Raw genomic sequence first — 22,370 nt, 5'->3', positions numbered from 1 at the left:
TGGCGACACCATCTATTTGGGCATACATGGTGTTGTTAAAACTGAACGCAACTGTGCATGTTGCTGAGTTCATAAGTTCAATGAATACTGATTCACGCAATGGTGGTGGGTCTAGATCGCTATGATATAATGCTGTAGCTTATATATCTATGGCTTCCTTAAGTGGTACATTGGTGAATCGGCTAGCAATGTCAAATGAGCACATGGACAGGTCATTGCTATCAATATGCAAGTCCTCTATGGTCTTCGCAAATGTGAAGGAATCCTTCACCGTGTATGTGCAGAACTTGCTCAAAACCGGTTGTAACAAGTCACCCAAACATTTGGCCAATTCATGTGCAGAACCGGTCATAGATGAGATAGGGTGTAGAGGGACATCACTTTTGTGTGTCTTGGGCAGTCCATACATACACGGACTCAGCGAGCCATGAGGACGAACCCTGTCATATATATTACCCGGCAGCTCATTGCTCTTACACAACTCCAGCAAGCGTTTTTTAAGCTTACTTTCAAGCAAGACTGTCCTGTTATGTTGAGCATTATATCATGGTGATCTAGACCCGCCACCATTGCATGAATCAGTATTCATTAAACTTATGACCTTGGAAACTCACGCAGTTGAGTTCAGTTTTAACGACACCATGTATGCTCAAATAGATGGTGTTGCCATGGGATCCCCTCTAGGCCCAGCTCTCGCAAACATCTTTGTTGGGTTCCATGAGAAACATGTCTTTGATGGAAAGACACCCAACCTCCTACTTCTTGCATATTTTCCAATAGGTCGAAGATAGGTTTGCTATATTTGAATCCACAGCTGCATACAATAATTTCCTTGCACGTCTTTATGGGCTCCGTCCTGTGCTCAAATTCACCTTTGAAATGGAGCAGTCAAATGAGCTCCCTTTCCTTGACGTACTAGTTGAGAAATCTGCTAAGGGGTTCTCTATCACGATCTACTGCAAATCTACTTTCACCGGTCAATACTGAGTCATTATGGGTGGAAGTCAGAAACAGGAAAGGAGCAGTCACTTTGTTGGGAGTTTTCTATAGACCCCCCAATAGCAACAGAGACACAGAGGAACAGATTGGGAGGCAGATTTTGGAAAGGTGCAGAAGTAACAGGGTTGTTGTCATGGGTGACTTCAACTTCCCTAATATTGATTGGAACCTCCTTAGTGCAAATAGTTTGGATGGAGCAGTTTTTGTCAGGTGTGTCCAGGAAGGTTTCCTGACTCAGTATGTAGATAGGCCGACTAGAGGGGAGGCTATGTTGGACTTGATGCTTGGCAACGAACCAGGCCAGGTGGCAGATCTCTCGGTGGGAGAGCATTTCGGTGATAGTGATCACAACTCCCTGACCTTTACTATAGTCATGGAGAGGGACAGGAGCAGATGGGATGGGAAAATATTTAATTGGGGGAGGGGGAATTACAATGCTATTAGGCAGGAACTGGGGAGCATAAACTGGGAACAGATGTTCTCAGGGAAATGCACGACAGAAATGTGGAGGTTGTTTAGGGAGCACTTGCTGCGACTGCTGGATAGATTTGTCCTGATGAGGCAAGGAAGGGATGGTAGGGTGAAGGAACCTTGGATGACAAGAGATGTGGAACAGCTAGTCAAGAGGAAGAAGGAAGCTTACTTAAGGTTGAGGAAGCAAGGATCAAACAGGGCTCTTGAGGGTTGCAAGGTAGCCAGGAAGGAACTGAAGAATGGACTTAGGAGAGCTAGAAGGGGACATGAAAAAGTCTTGGCGGGTAGGATTAAGGAAAATCCCAAGGCGTTCTACACTTATGTGAGGAACAAGAGGATGGCCAGAGTGAGGGTAGGGCCGATCAGGGATAGTGGAGGGAACTTGTGCCTGGAGTCGGAGGAGGTAGGGGAGGTCCTAAATGAATACTTTGCTTCAGTATTCACTAGTGAGAGGGACCTGGTCGTTTGTGAGGACAGCGTGGAACAGGCTGATATGCTCAAACAGGTTGAGGTTAAGAGGGAGGATGTGCTGGAAATTTTGAATGATATGAGGACAGATAAGTCCCCGGGGCCAGACGGGATATACCCAAGGATATTACGGGAAACGAGGGAAGAGATTGCTGCGCCTTTGGCGATGATCTTTGCGTCCTCACTGTCCACTGGAGTAGTACCGGATGATTGGAGGGTGGCAAATGTTGTTCCCTTGTTCAAGAAAGGGAATAGGGATAACCCTGGGAATTATAGACCAGTCAGTCTTACGTCGGTAGTGGACAAGTTATTGGAGAGGATTCTGAGAGACAGGATTTATGATTATTTGGAAAAGCATGGTTTGATTAGAGACAGTCAGCATGGCTTTGTGAGGGGCAGGTCATGCCTCACAAGCCTTATTGAATTCTTTGAAGATGTGACAAAACACATTGATGAAGGAAGAGCAGTGGATGTGGTGTATATGGATTTTAGCAAGGCGTTTGATAAGGTTCCCCATGGTAGGCTCATTCAGAAAGTAAGGAGGCATGGGATACAGGGAAAGTTGGCTGTCTGGATACAAAATTGGCTGGCCCATAGAAGACAGAGGGTGGTAGTAGATGGAAAGAATTCAGCATGAAGCTCGGTGACCAGTGGTGTTCCGCAGGGATCTGTTCTGGGACCTCTGCTCTTTGTGATTTTTATAAATGACTAGGATGAGGAAGTGGAAGGCTGGGTTAGCAAGTTTGCCGATGACACGAAGGTTGCTGGAGTTGTGGATAGTGTGGAAGGCTGTTGTAGTTGTAACAGGACATTGACAGGATGCAGAGCTGGGCTGAGAAGTGGCAGATGGAGTTCAACCTGGAAAAGTGTGAAGTGATTCATTTTGGAAGGTCGAATTTGAATGCAGAATACAGGCTTAAAGACAGGATTCTTGGTAGTGTGGAGGAACAGAGGGATCTTGGGGTCCATGTCCATAGATCGCTCAAAGTTGCCACCCAAGTTGATAGGGTTGTTAAGAAGGCGTATGGTGTGTTGGCTTTCATTAACAGGGGATTGAGTTTAAGAGCCGCGAGGTTATGCTGCAGCTCTATAAGGCCCTGGTTCGACCATACTTGGAATATTGTGTTCAGTTCTGGTCGCCTCATTATAGGAAGGATGTGGAAGCTTTGGAGAGGGTGCAGAGGAGATTTACCAGGATGCTGCCTGGACTGGAGGGCATGTCTTACGAAGAAAGATTGAGGGAGCTAGAGCTTTTCTCATTGGAGCGAAGAAGGATGAGAGGTGACTTGATAGAGGGGTACAAGATGATGAGAGGCATAGATAGAGTGGATAGCCAGAGACTTTTTCCCAGGTGGAAAGGGCTATCACCAGGGGGCATAATTTTAAGGTGATTGGAGGAAGGTTTCGGGGAGATGTCAGAGGTAGGTTCTTCACAGAGAGTGGTGGGTGCATGGAATGCGCTTCCAGCGGTGGTAGCAGAAGCAGATACATTAGGGACATTTAAGCGACTCTTGGATAGGTACATGGATGATAGTAGAATGAAGGGTAGGTAGTTATTTTGATCTTAGAGTAGGTTAAAGGTTCGTCACAACACCGTGGGCCGAAGGGCCTGTACTGTGCTGTACTGTTCTATGTTCTATGTTCTAATACACGCGTTGGGATTCTTACAGTTCCACACGCTATAAGATTGGCCTTATTGGCATCATTCTAAACAGGGCCTGAGCCATTTGCTCACCATGCAAGCTTGATGCTGAAATAGGGCAAATCAAAGACATCCTGCGTGACAATGCCTACCCTGATCAGATCATTTCTCGCTGTATATCGTGCAAACTTACGAACGGGTCTCAGGCTGTCATTACGCCCTGAAAAGTGCCCAGTCAACCTAAAATTACCCTGGAAATGTAATCATAGAGTCATAGAGTTATACAGCACAGAAACAGGCTCTTCGGCCCATCGTGTCCATGCCGGCCATCAAGCACCTATCTATTCTAATCCCATTTTCCAGCACTTGGCCCGTAGCCTTGCATGCTATGGCATTTCAAGTGCTCATCCAAATACTGCTTAAATGTTGTGAGGGTTCCTGCCTCTACCACCCCTTTAGGCAGCATGTTCCAGATTCCAACCACCCTCTGGGTGAAAATCATTTACCTCAAAGCCCCTCCAAACCTCCTGCCCCTTACCTTAAATCTATGCCCCATGGTTATTGACACCTCCGCTAAGGGAAAAAGTTTCTTCCTATCTGACCTATCTATGTCCCTCATAATTTTGTATACCTCAATCAGGTCCCCCCTCAGCCTTCCCTGCTCTAAGGAAAACAACCCCAGCCTATCCAGTCTCTCTTCATAGCTGAAATGCTCCAGCCCAGGCAGCATCCTGGTGAATCTCCTCTGCATCCTCTCCAGTGCAATCACACTGATCCTGTAGTGTGGCGACCAGAACTGTACACAGTACTCCAGCTGTGGCCTAACTAGTGTTTTATACAGTTCCATCATAACCTCCCTGCTCTTATATTCTGTGCCTCAGCAAATAAAGGCAAGTATCCCATATGCCTTCCTAACCACCTTTGTGTCAGAGCCCCTGCTATCCCCTCCCTTGCCTCACATAACAACCTGGGATACATCTTATCTGGGCCTGGGCATTTATCCATTTTTAAGCCCGCTAAAACCGTTAATACCTCCGCCCTTTCAATGCTAATAAGTATATCACAATCCCCCTCCCTGATCTCTACACCTCCATCGTCCTTCTTCATAGTGAACACAGATGAAAAGTAATCATTTAAAACCTCACCTCCGTCCTCCGGCTCCACACACAGATTGCCACTTTGGTCCCTGATGGGCCCTACTTTTTCCCTTGGGATTTTCCTTTATCTTCCCTGCCAGTGATTTCTTATGTCCCCTCTTCGCTCTCCTAATTACTTTTTTAAGAACCCCCTTACACTTTCTATACTCCTCTAGGGCCTCTGCTGTTTTCAGTCCTCTGAATCTGCCATATGCCTCCTTCTTTTCCTTATCTAATCCTCTATATTCCTTGACAACCAGGGTTCCCTAGACTTGTTGGTCCTACCCTTCACCTTTACAGGAACATGTTGGCCCTGAACTCACTATTTCCTCTTTAAATGACTCCCACTGGTCTGATGTAGACTTTCCTACAAGTAGCTGCTCCCAGTCCACTTTGGCCAGATCCTGTTCTGTCATATTGAAATTGGCCTTCCCCCAATTCAGTACCCTTATTTCCGGTCCATCTTTGTCCTTTTCCATAACAACCTTAAATCTTACAGAGTTATGGTCGTGATCCCTGAAATGCTCCCCCACTGACACTTCTACCACTTGTCCGGCTTCATTCCCTAGGATTAGGTCCACTACCACCCCTTCTCTTGTAGGACTTTCTACGTGCTGACTCAAAAAGCTCTCCTGTATGCACTTTAAGAATTCTGCCCCCTTTAAGCCTTTTGCACTAAGACTATCCCAGTTAATATTGGGGAAGTTGAAATCCCCTATTATTACCCCATTATTTTTACACCTCTCTGAGATTTGCCTACATATCTGCTCCTCTATCTCCCCCTGCCTGTAGTACACTCCCAGCCAAGTGATTGCCCCCTTTTTGTTTTAAGTTCTACCCATATGGCCACATTTGAGGAACCTTCGAAGATATCATCCCTCCTACTGCAGTAATTGACTCCTTGATCAACAGTGCAATGCCACCTCCTCTTTTACACCTCCCCTGTCACGTCTGAAGATTCTATATACTGGAATATTGAGCTGCCAGTCCTGCCCTTCCCTCAACCATGTCTCTGTGATAGCAATAATATCATATTCCCATGTGTTAATCAATGCCCTCAATTCAGCTGCCTTACTTGTAAGGCTCCTAGCGTTAAAATAGATGCAATCCAGCCTTGCATTATTCGCTTGACAGGTCTATATTTGCTCTGTCTTCCAGACTGACATAATTTCTGTATCCCATCCCCCTACCAAATTAGTTTAAAGCCCCCTCCAACGGCACTAACAAACCTCCCAGCAAGGATGTTGGTCCCGTTCCGGTTCAGGTGCAACCCGTCCAACTTGTACAGGTCCCACCTTCGCCAGAAACAGACCCAGTGATCCAGGAAACTAAAGCCCTCCCTCCTGCACAATGTCTTCATCCACACATTCATCTGCTCTATCCTTCTATTCCTATACTCACTAGCACGTGGCACCGGGAGTAATACAGACATTACATCCTTTGAGGCCCTGCTTTTTAATCTGCTACTTAGCTCCCTAAATTCTTGTTGCCGGACCTCATCCCTCTTTCTACCTATGTTGTTGGTACCATATGAACCACGACCTCTGACTGTTCACCCTCCCCCTTCAGAATTTCCTGCAGCCGTTCCATGACATTCTTGATCCGAGCACCAGGGAGGCAACATACCATCCTGGAGTCATGTTTGTGGCCACAGAAACACCTATCTGTACCCCTTACAATAGAATCCCCTATCACTATAGCTCTCCCACTCTTTTTCCTCCCCCCCTAGGCAGCTGAGCCACCCATGGTGCCACAGACTTGGCTCTTGCTGCATTCCCCTGAGAAGCTATCTCCCCCAACAGTATTCAAAGCGGAATATCTGTTAGAGAGGGAGATGGACCCAGGGGACTCCTTGACTACTTGCCTAGTTCTTCTATTCTGTCTGGCGGTCATCCATTCCCTTTCTGCCTGAACAGTTTTTACCTGCGGTGTGACCACCTTCCTGTATGTGCTATCCAGGACGATCTCAGCCTCACGGATGCTCTGCAGTGTCCCCAGCCGCCGCTCCAGATCTGAAACGCGGATTTCGAGGAGCTGCAGCTGGAGACACTTCCTGCACACTTGTTCGCCCTGGACACTGGAAGTGTCCCTGACTTCCCACATTGCACAGGAGGAGCACTCCACGCTACTGAGCTGCCCTGCCATGACTTACCCTTAATTTACTCAAAAACCTGAGATTATTTACACTAGGGACCTTGATTCCCTAAAAACCACTACTTACTACATAAAAAATTAGTAATAATTACTAGTAATTATTAATAAATTACACTAATCAAAAACAAAACACACACTTTAGTAGTACTAACCTTATCATTTATAAGGTAAGTTTTGAGGTTTTTAAAAAAAGAACTTTCCCTGATTTTTTAAGCTATTTGAGCAGCAGGTAAAGCTGGCTGCTTCACGCTGCTACTATGAAGTAGCAACACTTGTGGTGTTCACCACTAACAGGATGCTGTGCACAGTGGCGCAGTGTTTAGCACTGCAGCCTCACAGCTCCAGCGACCCGGGTTCAATTCTGGGTACTGCCTGTGTGGAGTTTGCAAGTTCTCCCTGTGTCTGCGTGGGTTTTCGCCGGGTGCTCCGGTTTCCTCCCACTGCCAAAGACTTGCAGGTTGATAGGTAAATTGGCCATTATAAATTGCCCCTAGTATAGGTAGGTGGTAGGGGAATTGAGGGAAGGTGGAGATGTAAGAGGGTAATGGGATTAATGTAGGATTAGTATAAATGGGTGGTTGATGGTCGGCACAGACTCGGTGGGCCAAAGGGCCTGTTTCAATGCTGTATCTCTAAATAAATAAATAAAGTAAATAAGCCAAAATGACATTCTGCCTATCACACAAATGAATAATGTGATATATGAATTTCAATGTCAGTGTGATGCTCGGTATATAGGCCATACGCCCCAAAGACTGGCGGATTATATCAAACAACATGTCCCTTCCACTGTTTGCAATGGGCAAGGTACAGGCTGTGCCCAACTAGCCCATACTTGCAAAACTCAAAACACGGTGTCCAACATTAGATGTGATTCTGCAATTGGGCAACATTTGCTAAATAATCCACAGTATGTTAAGAATTACGCTGAAGACCAACTTAAGATTGTCAGTAGGGCTCGCAGTGTGGCGCATTTGTGCATATTAGAAGCTACATATATTAATACACAGGGCTAAGCTAACATTTGCCAGTTCTGATGAAGGGTCACTGACCTGAAACGTTAACTCTGCTTCTCTCTCCACAGATGCTGCTGAGTATTTCCAGCATTTCTTGTTTTTATTTCAGATTTCCAGCATCTGCAGTATTTTGCTTTTATATTAATACACAAGGCCCTGTTCTTTGCATACAGAAAGAACATGTACAAACATTGCGCCAGTCTCAGCTGAACAAAACAAGTAACAGCAAATCGCTGGTTCATTCCTCAAGGCAATGCCTTGACCAATCAGAGTCAAGCTGCCTGGTTTAAATTTCAAACAAAGCTTAGCAGTTAACTGTCAGTCACTGTAAACTGGTGCATACTCCACGGCAACACCTCCACCAATCAGAGTTCATTTGCCAGCCAATCAGCACTCTCTTTGCATGCTGTGTAAGTTGTTGTTTTCCCTTACATTGGTTACTCTTGCATATTGTCCTGATGAGTGTAAGACAAAAAGTTTTGACAATATGTGTCTATTTTCAGCAATACTCAAGTTCGGTACTATCAAACGACTATAAATGCAAAAGTTTCCCTGTGAACAAAAGTAAAAGTATCCTGAGAACCACATCAAATGTTTATTCCCATTAGGGCCAAGGATTCAACAAAGTCCGTCACGTGTTTTCCTTTGTCAGGTTTGCCACCTTATTGTCTTTAATATTTGAAGTAACTACAATATTTTCTTCACTCTTTAGGCTCGTCCTACAAGTTGGTTTGTTACTACACAAACTGGGCTCAGTACAGACCAGAAGGTGGTAAATTCTTCCCAGAAAATGTTGACCCCTGCCTGTGTACTCACCTGACTTATGCCTTTGGCAGCTTGGAAAACAACGAACTTACCACCTATGAATGGAATGATGAAATGATGTACAAGAGATTCAATAATCTGAAAGATAGGTAAGTCACATCCTTCCCTCTGAGCTGTATTAGATGCATTTTACAGTTTCCAGTTTTGTCACATGTTGCTACTTAAAAATGTTGTAACCAAGTAATCACTGACATAATTGTGTACTCTATATATGGTAGAAAAAGTAAATGTTGATGTAACATGCTGCCATCTTACTGCAAGACTGAAAATCATAGTTTGTATTCTTTTTCTTAACAGAAATAATAATCTGAAAACGCTTTTAGCTATTGGAGGTTGGAATTTTGGTACCAGCAGGTAATACAGTGTATTTGTAATATTTTCATTTTCACAAAATAGTAAAAGTTCCAAAGTTCAGTGAGCCCAGAGTTGAGAAATATCAATGTCAGCATTTCTGTGATTATTTAGTAAAATGAAGTTGGCAATTTTCAATCATGAAACAGAACTATGTCAACATCCGCCTAGCTTATGGAGTTCCAGACATCCTCTTAGATTTCTAATTTTTTGGCTGAGAAATGTAGATTCTCAGTCAGACAGGCAACCCAAAAACATGGAGACATTTGTGGATTTGTTCCTAAAAGGCATGATGAAAATTTATAAATTTTCTATCATCGGGGATTCTGTACACACTGTGTGCCACTGACCATGTGGATGGGAGAGGGTGAATCGTCTTTACTGATTGATATTCCAGTTAGTTAATAGAGATTTTCTCCCCCACACTTTCTTTGTATTTCACAACTATACAAGATCATTAAAGATGAGGAAGGCTATTCTTAGTGTATTCAAACAGAAAGGCCTTTAAGTCCCCCCAGTGGAACATCTGAAATGCTTCTAAAATGATTTTAATATATCAAGCCCACCACACCTTACACTAAAATACACACTCCATTTAAAAACAAGTTCTTTAGGATATCTTGAGAATGTGAAAGCGTTATATAAATGCAAGTTCTATATTTTTAAACTCTTCCTGGAAGTCTATTCTATACCTTTATTACTTGTAGGCTGGGATCTTGTTGAAGCAGCAGGGGCTGAAAAGGCAAGGGGAACCCCGCATCAGCCTTTGCACGTGCTCCCCACCCTGCACAATAGTCCATTGTTCCGGAGGTGAAGTTTCCGCCACCTCTCCGTCCCTTTAAAGACAGGATCCCGCCTCCAAGTGCAGAGGCTGGTACTGCAGAGGCCTTGGACCCAGGCCCAGTGCAGGAACCACGGACCTCAAGTAAATGAAGTGGTGTCACCAGGGCCAGTCAGGAAGGCCCCGAACAGGGGGTGGGAGGGTGGGTATGAAGTCTGGGGAGGGAGGGGGGTGGGGAAGAGTCCATGGAGGTGGAGTTTTTGCCAGTCGGGGTCCTCCGTGGGCCACCAGGCCCTCAGAGAGTGCACCTCGTTTTACAAGGCGCCCTCTCAACGTGGCAGAGGCACCCCGCCGCTGGTTAGATCTCAGCGGCAGCGGGAACAGGCCCTTAGATGGCCATTAATAGGCCACAAGGGCCTCAATTGGTCATTGGGTGGAGGGCTGTTGTCAGCCTATCCCACCCCCAGCAAAAACGCATGGCAACAGGCCCTGCACCAACCGCCCCCTCCCCCAACGCCTCCGACCACACCTCAGGGGGCCCCATAGTGTGAAGAAGGATTTCAGTCTATCAATCCAAAATTTGCCATATACTAGTAAGAACCTGTGTCTTTGTTATCTCACTAACCTTTATTTCTATTGCCAAGACCAATTAAAAAGTTCTTTTCGAGATTGTAATTCCTGTCTTTCAGTTTTACTTTGGACTACAGTGTGCAGTTTTGGTCTCCATATCTAAGGAAGGATATACTTGCCTCGGAGGTGGTACAGGGAAGGTTCACTAGGTTAGTTCCTGGGATGAGAGAGTTGTCCTATGATGAAAGGCTGAGTAAATTGGGCCTATACTCTGGAGTTTAGAAGAATGAGAGGTGGTCTCTTTGAAACATGTGAGATTCTGAAGGGATATGACAGGGTAGACACTGAGAGGCTGTTTCCCCCTGGCTGAGGAATCTAAAACACAGGGGCACAGTCTCAGGATAAGGGGTCAATCATTTACGAGTGAAAAGAGGAGAAATTTCTCCACTCAAGGTTGTGAATCTTTGGAGTTCTCTAGCCCAGAGGGTTGTGGATGCTCCAACATTCGGTATATTTAAGGCTGAGAGAGACAGATTTTTGGTCCCTCGGGAAATCAAGGGAAATGGGGAGTGGGCAGAAAAGTGGAGTTAAGGCAGAAGGTCAGTCATGATCATATTGAATGACAGATCAGACTTGAGGAGCAGTATAGTCTACTCCTGCTCTTATTTCTTAAGTTCTTATGTAACTGGCACTGTCTTTCAGAAGTTAGGACCAGGGTTCAATGAGAATTGTTGGCATTTACACAGTGTCACACATACTGTTCTAAAGTGACAAGCATGAATGGATGTTGTTTTTGTTTCTTCATAGTTCTCTGCACCTGCATGACATTTATGGAACATGTACTGATCTCAAAATGTGCAATTGCTGATTTTAATATTAAATTAAGGAGACTAGCAGGAATAAAGTGTTCTGCATGAAAAAACTTCCATTTATATAGCACCTTTCACAACATCAGGACACCCCAAAGTGCTTTACAGCCAATGAAGTATCTGTGAAGTGTAGTCACTGCTATAATATAGCAAATCCAGCAGCCAGTTTGCACATAGCAAATTGACAGATAATCTGTTTAATTGATTTTGATTGAAGGGTAAATAATAGCCAAGACACTAGGGAAAACTTCCCTGCGATTATCAAAATAGTGCCATTGGATCTTTACACCCAGCTGAGAGAATAGACAGGGCCTCAGTTTAATGTCTCATGCAAAAGTCGGCATCTCCAACAGTGCAGCACTCCCTCAGTCCCGTATGCAAGTATCAGGCTGGATTATGTGCTCAAAACCTCTAGGGTGAGACTTGAACCCAAATCTTTCTGACTTTAAGGCAAGTCCTTTCTTTTTCTGAACGACAGATATATCTTACAGAAAGTAAAGTCAACACTAAATTCTCACCATTTTAAATTTTGCTTCAAAAAACCTTTCTGTACAAATCACCCCACAGCCATCAGTTCACCTTCACCCTTCTGGAATATTCATAAGCAGCAAACAAATGACTACAAAGTTGGAGAGTAGAAGTCCATTACCAAATGCACTGCAGCAACTCGCCAGGGTATCTTCAACAATACCTCCCAAACCCGTGATCTCTACCACCTAGAAGAACAAGGGCAGCAGATGCATGGGAACACCACCAAGTTACATACTATTCTGACTTGGAAATATATCACCATTCCTTCACTGTCGCTGGGTTAAAACCCTGGAACGCCCTACCCAACAGTCCCTATACCACATGGACTGCAGCGGTTCATGAAGGAAGCTCACCTCCAGCTTTTCAAGGACAATTAAGGATGGGAAATAAATGCTGGTATTGCCAGCAGTGCCCACATCGCTTGAACAAATATTTTTAAAAAAATTGAAATTCAACTATGCAACTCAGAAGCTATTGTATCACTTCATGTTTGAACTAGACTATCCAAGAAAGTCTGGGTTTCAATCTGTGCCAGAAATTTAGCCCCAAATCAAATAAATATAAAATAATTCCCAGGTACAGATTTACCATTATACATCTTCACTTAAGTAACATTTTGTATATTTAAGTAGAAAATTATTCAGGAAGAATTTTGAGGCAATGACGGAAATGTCAGAATAAAGGGATAACGTTCCTGTGTGAAGCTTTAACACTCTCATACTAAATTTCACTGTGCTTTTCTTTAAAAAAAATGCAGGAATTAAACTGTTAAACTGTGAAGTTTAGTATGAGCATGTTAAGTTTTCAAAGAAACAGTACTGGTCAGAATTAAATATGCCATCGGATCTCCAAATCAGATCTATGAATTTAGTGCTTTCTCTATTTCCAATCTTTTCCCATGATTAGATTTATCAACATTGTCGCTACACAGCAAACTCGAACAACATTCATCAGTTCTGCAATCACCTTTCTGCGGAACCATAGCTTTGATGGTTTAGACCTGGACTGGGAGTACCCCGGCACTCGAGGCAGTCCACCAGAAGATAAACACCGTTTCACGCTCTTGGTCAAGGTGAAAGGTCTAAGGCTATTATCTTTAATATAAAACAGCTACTTCAGCAACAAAATCTTAAATCTCATTCCTTTAAGGCAAGATTTTAATTCTGCTAAATCTTTAGATATTGTGGAACAAAACAACTGTAAATGAGCTTGAGAGACCCTAAAACTAATAATATATTCCCTAGAGCCAAATTCTGCGAATGTTGGAAATCTGAAATAAAAACAGAAAATGCTGGAATCACTCAGCAGGTCAGGCAGCATCTGTGGAGAGAGAAATAGAGCTAACGTTTCAGGTCAATGATCTTTCATCAGAGCTCTCAGGTGAAAGGGGGCAATCTAAAACTCGAGGGCATCGTTTCAGAATGCGGGGTAGATAGAGAGAGGAATTTCTTCTTTCAGAGGGTTGTGAATCTTTGGAATTCTCTATCCCAGAGAGCTGTAGAGGCCAAGTTATTGAATATATTCATGCTAAGATTCTTAAAAATAGGGGAGTGAAATGTTATGGGAACCAGGCAGGAAAGTGGAGTTGAGGCCAAGATCAGATCAGCTATTTTCTTATCGAATGGCAGAACAGGCTCAAGGGACCATATGGCCTATTATTGCTCATATTTCTTATGTTTCTATGGTCTACCAGGCAGCTGGAGTCACTGCGGAGCATCAGGGAAGATGAGATTTTCCTGGATCGTACATTCCAGGAAGTGGTCAAACCACAGGCGATGAGAATTCAGAAAAGTAGAGGGTTGGCCATCCAGTAGAGTAGGAAGAAGCAGGAGGTCCAGGAGTCTTCGGGGTGTGTGCCACTCTCAAACTGGTGCTCAGCTTTGGAGACTGCTGAGAGTGATGACACCTCGAAGGAGTGCGGTCCAGCCCATGGCACCAATGGACAAGGGACCTTTTTTAATTCTTTCATGGGATGTGAGCATGCCCATCCCTAATTGCCCAGTGAGCCGACTTCTTGAATCGCTGCAGTCCTTGTGGTGTAGGTACGCCTACAATGCTGTTAGGAAGGGAGTTCTTGGATTTTGTCCCAGCAATGATGAAGGAACGGTGATATAATTCCAAGTCAAGATGGTGTATGCCTTGGAGGGGAACTTGCAGGTGGTGTTCCCATGCGTCTGCTGTCCTTGTTCTTCTAGGCAGTAGACATTGCAGGTTTGGAAGGTGCCGTCGAAAGGGCCTTGACAAATTGCTGCATAGATGGTACATACTGCTGCCACTGTGTGCTGGTGGTGGAGGGAGTGAATGCTTAAGGTGGTAGATGGAGCAGGAGACAACATCAAAGAGTAAAAATACAGTCATTACAGGAGATTCCACTATCAGGGGGACAGACAGACATTTCTGTAATCATCATCTTGAGTCCTACATGGTGTGTTGCCTCCTTGGTGCCAGGGTAAAGGATATCAAGGAGAAGGTGCAGAATATTCTGCAGGGGGAAGTCAGTGAGCCAGATGTTGTGGTACACATCTGTACTAACAAGAGAGAGGCAGAAGATATTGAGGTCCAATGGGACTGGAGGCGGCAGCGGGCGCACAATTAACTCAGGTATGCAAATTTATTTAAATATGTAAATGCCGGGCCCATCGCCAAGCAGCGGGGGTGCCACCACAAGGCCTCTCCGCCTCCATGAAGATCGGGTCAGGCCCTCACAGCGTTGGGGTCAGGGGCGGGCCTCCTCCGGAGCGATCCTCAGGCTTCCCCGATGCCTGGGGGGGATCTAAATTCAGTCTGAGGTGGGCCAAGTGGTCCAAATGCCTGTGGGGGAACACTTGAATAACAGTGATCATTGTATCATAAGGTTTAGATTAACAATGGAGAAAAGCAAGGAACAATCTGAAGTAGAACATCGAAATTAGAAGAGGGCTAACTTCAATGGGATGAAAGAGGATCCAGCCAAGATAAAATGGAACCAAAGATTGAGAGGGAAAACAGTAACGAAACAATGGGTGATCTTTAAGGAGGAGTTGTTTCAGGTACAGGCTAGGTACATTCCAACAAGGAGAAAAGTTAGGGAAACCAAAGCCAGGGCTCCTTAGATGACGAGGGAATTGGAGAATATAATGAAACGAAATAAGAGGGTGAATGATGCATGTCAGAAAAATTCTTCAAGGAAGAACCAGACCAAATACAAAGGCCGGAATTTTATGGCCCCCAAACTAGCGGGCTGGCGGTGGGGGTGTGTAAAATTGAGTGGGAGGAGGGGGAGGAGCCATTCCTGCCCCCCTCCAATTGTATGCAGGGCGGTAGCAGCGGTGGCACTTAAGGGCCTCCTCCTGCTGCTACGGATATTTTACCATCTGCAGCTGGACAGCAAAAGCCTCAAGACCACTGCCTGGTAAAACCAGGTGGCCTTCTTGCAGGCTTGGGGCCCGTCCTGATCGGACACCCTGTGCCTCATGGAGGGCCACCCCTGAATCCCCAACCGTCCCCAACACTCACCCCACCCCCCTAACCAACCCCTCGGCTCGCCAGGGTCCAGCCAATTGTCCCCAGTGAGGCCCTATAACCTTACCTGTCTTCCAGGGCCATCCTTCACCTTGCCTGCGATGGCTGGGTGTAGTCCCAGCAGTGGCCACTCCTGGTGGCGCTGCTGGGACGAAGAGCTGCCGGCTTTCTGATTGGTTGGCAGCTCAATTAGGCAGGACTTCCTGCCTGAAGGAAGTGCAAGCCCCACCCAAGACCAATTAAGGGTCTGGGGAGCAAAAAATTCCAGCCTGGCTCCCCAGTCCCAGCAGAGACGAGCTTGCCACCGACCTATCAGCCAGTGGGCGGGGCCACCCGCTCAACAAAATATTCCGGACAATAAATTTGAACAGGGGAAGTGAAAAGGAAAATAAGACTGGCAAAGACAGGATATGAGAATAGAATGGCAGTTAACATAAAAGGGAACCCAAAAATCCTCTACTGGCATGTAGGTAGTAAGTGGATAGTAAGAGGCAGGGTGGGTGGGACCTATTAGGAACAAAGAGGGTGATATATGCTTCGAGGCACAGGGCAAGGCTAGAATACTTAATGAGTACTTTGTATCAGTGTTTACTAAGGAGGAGGATGCTAACAAAATATTGATAGTGGTGGAGATAGTCGAGACAATGAATGGGGTAAAAATTGATAGGAAGGATGTACTGGAAAGGCTGATTATGCTTTGAGTGGATAAGTTGCCTGGTCTGATGGCTTGCGCCCCAGGTTGCTAAAGGCATGGGGGTGGAGGTAACTGAAGGACTTGCTACAATCTTCCAATCCCCCTTAGATATGGGGGAGGTACCAGAGGATGGGAGAGTGGCAAATGTGATACTGTTATTCCAGAAAGTGTGCACGGACATTCCTAGTAACTACAGACTCTGGTCAGTTTAACATCAGTGGTGGATGAGGTTTTAGAAACAGTAATAAGGGGAAAAAAAGCAACAGACACTGGAGAGGCTTAAGTTAATTAAGGACAGCCAGCACGGATTTGTAAAAGGCAGATCATGCTTGACTAATCTAATTGAATTTTGATTTTAACAGAGAAGGTTGATGGAAGGAAAGCAATGGATGCTGTCCATATGGATTTTAAGAAAGTGTTTGACGAAGTACCACATAAAAGGCTTGTTAACAAAACTGAGGCTCATTTGGGCCTGAATTTAACTCTGTGTAAGTGAATGGGTTTTGAGTGAGTTAAAATCAGGCAGAATAGGAGGGTCACTGTCCGCTCGGATAAAAAAATTGGCTTAAGGGCAGAAAACAGCAAGTCGTGGTAAATGGTTGTTTTTCAGACTGGAGGATGGTCGATAGTGGTGTTCCCCAAGGTTCAGTGCCACAACCATAGCTTTTGTGTTATAGATAAATGTCTTGGATATTGGAATACAGAATAAAATTTCAAAATTTGCCGATGATACCAAATTTGGAAGTGTGGCAGACAGTAAGGATGATACCAATCAACTGCATCAGGACATATATAGGCTAGCAGAATCGGCAGACAAGTAGCAGATGGAATTTAATACAGAGAAGTGTGAGGTGACGCTCTTCACCAGAAGGGATAGGGAGAAGCAATATAGACTTAATGGCACAGTTCTAAAGAATGTGCAGGGATAGAGGGACCTGGGGGTTCATATGCATAGATCTTCGGAAGTGGGAGGATATATTGAGCGAGTCATTAGCAAAGCTTATGGGATCTTTGGCTTTATAAATAGTGGCATTGAGTGCAAAAGCAGGGAAGTAATGCTGAACCTTTAAAAAGCTCTGGTTAGTCCCAACTAGAGTATTGTGTCTAGTTCTGGTCATTACACTTTAGGAAGTATGTGAGGGTCTTTGAGAGGGTGCAGAGAAGATTTACCAGAATGGTTCCAGGGATGAGAAATTTTAGCTACAAGGTTAGGTTGGAGAAGCTTAGAGCAAATGAGATTGAGGGAAGATTTGATAGAGGTGTTCAAGATGATGCCAGGTTCAGATAAGGTAGACAAAGGAAAGCTGTTCCCAACAAGGGGGAGGCAGTGGCGCAGTGGTATTATCACTACACTAGTAACCCAGAGACCCAGGGTATTGATCTGGAGAAAAACAAGAAATGCTGGAACCACTCAGCAGGTCTGGCAGCATCTATGGAAAGAGAAGCAGAGTTAACGTTTCGGGTCAGTGACCCTTCATCGGAACTCATGTCTGGAGACATGGGTTCAAATCCCACCACAGCAGAAGGTGGAATTTGAATTTAATTAATAAATCTGGAATTAAAAGCTAGTCTAATGATGGCCATGAAACCATTGTCAATTGTTGTAAAAAAACATCTGGTTCACTAATGTCCTTTAGGGAAGGAAATCTGCTGTCCTTACCTGGTCTGGCCTACATGTGACTCCAGACCCACAGCAATGTGGTTGACTCTTACATGCCCTCTGAAATGGCCTAGCAAGCCACTCAGTTGTACCTAACCACTACGAAGTCAATGGAAAGGAATGAAACCGGACGGACCACCCGGCATCGACCTAGGCACCGGAAACGACACCCGGCAAACCCAGCCCTGTCGACCCTGCAAAGTCCTCCTTACTAACATCTGGGGCTTGAGCCAAAGTTGGGAGAGCTGTCCTACAGACTAGTCAAGCAACAGCCTGACATAGTCATACTCACGGAATCATACCTTACAGACAATGTCCCAGACACTGCAATCACTATCCCTGGGTATGTCCTGTCCCACCGGCAGAACAGACCCAGCAGAGGTGGCGGGACAGTGGTCTACAGTAGGGAGGGAGTTGCCCTGGGAGTCCTCAACATCGACTCCGGACCCCATGAAGTCTCATGGCATCAGGTCAAACATGGGCAAGGTAATCTCCTACTGGTTACCACCTACCACCTTCCCTCAGCTGATGACTCAGTACTCCTCCATGTTGAACACCATTTGGAGGAAGCACTGAGGGTGGCAAGGGCACAAAATGTACTCTGGGTGGGGGACTTCAATGTCCATCACCAAGAGTGGCTCGGTAGCACCACTACTGACCGAGCTGGCCGAGTCCTAAAGGACATATCTGCTGGACTGGATATGCGGCAGGTTGTGGGGGAACCAACACAAGGGAAAAACATACTTGACCTTGTTCCCACCAATCTGCCTGCCGCAGATGCTTCTGTCCATGACAGTATTGGTAGGAGTGACCACCGCACAGTCCTTGTGGAGAGGAAGTCCTGCCTTCACATTGAGGATACCCTCCATCGTGTTGTGTGGCACTACCACCGTGCTAAATGGGATAGATTTCGAACAGATCTAGCAATGCAAAACTGGGCATCCATGAGGCGCTGTGGGCCATTAGCAGCAGCAGAATTGTACTCAACCACAATCGGTAACCTGATGGCTCGGCATATTCCCCGCTCTACCATTACCATCAAGCCAGGAGACCAACCCTGGTTCAATGAAGAATTCAGGAGGGCATGCCAGGAGCACCAGGCATACCTCAAAATGAGGTGTCAACCTGGTGAAGTACAACCCAGGACTACTTGCATGCCAAACTGCATAAGCAGCATGCAATAGACAGAGCTAAGCGATCTAACGGATCAGATCTAAGCTCTGCAGTCCTGCCACATCCAGTTGTGAATGGTGGTGGACAATTAAACAACTAACTGGAGGAGGTGGTTCCACACGTATCCCCATCCTCAATGACAGGGGAGCGCAGCACATCAGTGTGAAAGGTAAGGCAGAAGCATTTGCAACAATCTTCAGCCAGAAATGCTGAGTTGATGATCCATCTCAGCCTCCTCTTGAAGTCCCCAGCATTACAGATGCCAGACTTCAGCCAATTCGATTCACTCCGCGTGATATCAAGAAACGACTGAAGGCACCGGATACTGCAAAGGCTATGGGTCCTGACAATATTCCGGCAATAGTACTAAAGACCTGTGCTCCAGAACTTGCCGCACCCCTAGCCAAGCTGTTCCAGTATAGCTACAACACTGGCATCTACCCGGCAATGTGGAAAATTGCCCAGGTATGTCCTGTACACAGAAAGCAGGATAAGTCCAACCTGGCCAATTACCGCCCCATCAGTCTACTCTCAATCATCAGTAAACTGATGGAAGGTGTCATCAACGGTGCCTTCAAGTGGCACATGCTTAGCAATAACCTGCTCAGTGATGCTCAGTTTGGATTCCGCCAGGGTCACTCAGCCCCTGACCTCATTACAGCCTTGGTTCAAACATGGACAAAAGAGCTGAACTCGAGGTGAGGTGAGAGTGACTGCCCTTGACATCAAGGCAGCATTTGACCGAGTATGGCATCAAGGAGCCCTAGCAAAACTGGAGTCAATGGGAATCAGGGGGAAAACTCTCTGTTGGTTGGAGTCATACCTACCGCAAAGGAAGATGACTGTGGTTGTTGGAGGTCAATCATCTGAGCTCCAGGACATCACTGCAGGAGTTCCTCAGGGTAGTGTCCTAGGCCCAACCATCTTCAGCTGCTTCATCAATGACCTTCCTTCAATCATAAGGTCAGAAGTGGGGATGTTCGCTGATGATTGCACAATGTTCAGCACCATTCGCAACTCCTCAAATACTGAAGCATTCCGTGTAGAAATGCAGTAAGACCTGGACAATATCCAGGCTTGGGCTGATAAGTGGCAAGTAACATTTGCGCCACACAAGTGCCAGGCAATGACCATATCCAACAAGAGAGAATCTAACCATCTCCCCTTGACATTCAATGGCTTTACCATCGCTGAATCCCCCAGTATCAACATCCTAGGGGCTACCATTGACCAGAAACTGAACTGGAGTAGCCATATAAATACCATGGCTACAAGAGCAGGTCAGAGGCTAGGAATCCTGTGGCGAGTAACTCACCTCCTGACTCCCCAAAGCCTGTCCACCATCTACAAGGCACAAGTCAGGAGTGTGATGGAATACTCTCCACTTGCCTGGATGGGTGCAGCTCCAACAACACTCAAGAAGCTCAACACCATCCAGAACAAAGCAGTCCACTTGATTGGCACACCATCCACAAACATTCACTCCCACCACCACTGACACACAGTGACAGCAGTGTGTACCATCTACAAGATGCACTGCAGCAACGCATCAAGGCTCCTTCAACAGCACCTTCCAAACCCGCAACCTCTACCACCTCGAAGGACAAGAGCAGCAGATGCATGAGAACATCATCACCTGCAAGTTCCCCTCCAAGTCACACACCATCCTGACTTGGAACTATATCGCCGTTACTTCACTGTCACTGGGTCAAAATCCTGGAACTCCCTTCCTAACAGCACTGTGGGTGTACCTACCTCACATGGACTGCAGCGGTCAAGAAGGCAGCTCACCACCACCTTCTCAAGGGCAATTAGGGATGGGCAATAAATGCTGGCATAGCCAGTGACGCCCACTTCCCATGAATGAATAAAAATAAACAGCTGATGGTACAAGGATGAAGATTCACCGACTTGAAGGTTTTGGGCAAGAGATGCAAGAGGGAGGTGAGGAAGAACCTTTTCACGCAGTGAGTGGTAATGAGCTGGAATTCGCTGCCTATGAGGGCAGAGACGATGAGGAAGCAGAGACGATGAATGATTTCAAAAGGAAATTGGATGGGCATTTGAAGGAAATAAACTTGCAGGGCTCTGGGGATAGAACATGGGAATGGGACTGATTGGATTGCTCTACAGAGAGCTGGCACAGACCCGATGGGCAGAATGGGCTCCTTCTGTGCCGTAATGACTCTATGACTCAATAACCTGCTGAATATTTTCAGCATTTTCTGTTTATAATGCATTCCCAATACCAGTCAAGGTCACACCTTCATGAAAATGACCAAAAGACAAGCACTGAAAATAACCCGAGCATATTTGCTTTAACCAAGATCTCAGGGATGTACACACAGTATCACATAAAATAAGTCCTATGCATATCCAATGACAGCAGTTTAAGTGAGACAGAATGCCCACGAATGGTAAACTATCAACAGGAGCTGTGACTACAGTAATTATGTTCTGAAGAATGTTTATCACCATTAAATATCAAAATGTACTCATCCTTTGTAGGAAATGCTAGAGGCCTTTAAAACAGAGGCACAATCTACTGGGAAGAGCAGACTCCTGCTTACAGCTGCAGTTGCTGCTGGTAAAGAGACCATTGATGCTGCATATGAGATAGCTGAGATTTCACAGTAAGTAAAACTAATAGAAAGATTGAAACTTACAGCCTTTAGAAAAAGCTTTTATTATGGATTATTTAATATATTGCAAATAAACCAACTGAAGGAGTTTTATTAACCTTGTGAAGAATACCTCAACATTTTGAAAGATGTTAATTTTGAAGATGGTGGGATCGGACTCTTCCTTATTCCCAACCATGATCCAAAGAGCCTTTTTGAACATGTTTCTCAATGCTCCTCACTATACATTGTTACCATCAGGCGAGGAAGGGGTCTTACGTGCCCCTCTTGTCCTTTCCTGGTTTGGCCGTAACAGGGTTTAACCTTTAAAACAGAGTGTTTCTAGCTTCACCTGAGTGAGTCCTTGCTCACTGCTCTCTAATTGTAATTGTAAAGGAACCAATCAGACAGGCTTTCTCTGGTTTAAACAAGAAAGGTGTAAGTTTATTAACCTTAAAATTCTAACTCAGTTAAAGCGACGAAGAATACGCGACACAACCACGCTAGCATGCATATGCGATAAACACACACACAAATGGATACAGAGGAGGAGAAGGAATTAAAGGGGGAAGGTTTGAAGTAGTAGATGGAATTCAATTACCTTTTTTTAGTTTTGCTGAAAAGTCTTTGATTGATGTTAAGTCTTGTAGTTCTCGTTGGGGTCCATTGCACACTTTCAAACTTGTTTCCATGGTACCAGGAGGCTACAGGGGTCTTCTGTCTTGAGGCTTAAGTCACTTCCATTGGCTGCACATTTGGTCCCTGGAACTTTGCATAAGAGAGAGAGAGACAGAGAGAGAGCGAGTGAGACTGAAAGAGAGAGAGACCTTGCTTCTCTCTGGTCTTCAAAATTGCAGTCTGTCTCAAAATTTTTCTGTGATGCACAATTCAATCAATTCCCAGGT

General features: G+C 45.3%; 1 protein-coding gene across 1 annotated transcript in view; it reads left to right on the top strand.

Annotated features, from left to right (window-relative positions):
• The window catches only part of LOC137384029 (chitinase-3-like protein 1), a 47,051-nt gene that overhangs the window by 9,626 nt on the left and 15,055 nt on the right, over positions 1–22,370 (top strand). Inside the window, exons 2-6 of the mRNA XM_068057594.1 lie at positions 2,951–2,972; positions 8,602–8,803; positions 9,012–9,068; positions 12,723–12,888; positions 21,353–21,477. Of these exons, the coding sequence (XP_067913695.1) occupies positions 2,951–2,972; positions 8,602–8,803; positions 9,012–9,068; positions 12,723–12,888; positions 21,353–21,477 (572 nt within the window). The remainder of the gene's footprint in view (positions 1–2,950; positions 2,973–8,601; positions 8,804–9,011; positions 9,069–12,722; positions 12,889–21,352; positions 21,478–22,370) is intronic.

This window comes from Heterodontus francisci, chromosome 25, assembly GCF_036365525.1.
Source record: "Heterodontus francisci isolate sHetFra1 chromosome 25, sHetFra1.hap1, whole genome shotgun sequence".
NCBI classification, from domain to species: Eukaryota; Metazoa; Chordata; class Chondrichthyes; order Heterodontiformes; family Heterodontidae; genus Heterodontus; species Heterodontus francisci.
The sequence above is the reverse complement of the archived record's forward strand: the minus strand, read 5'-3'. Positions and strand labels throughout refer to the sequence as shown.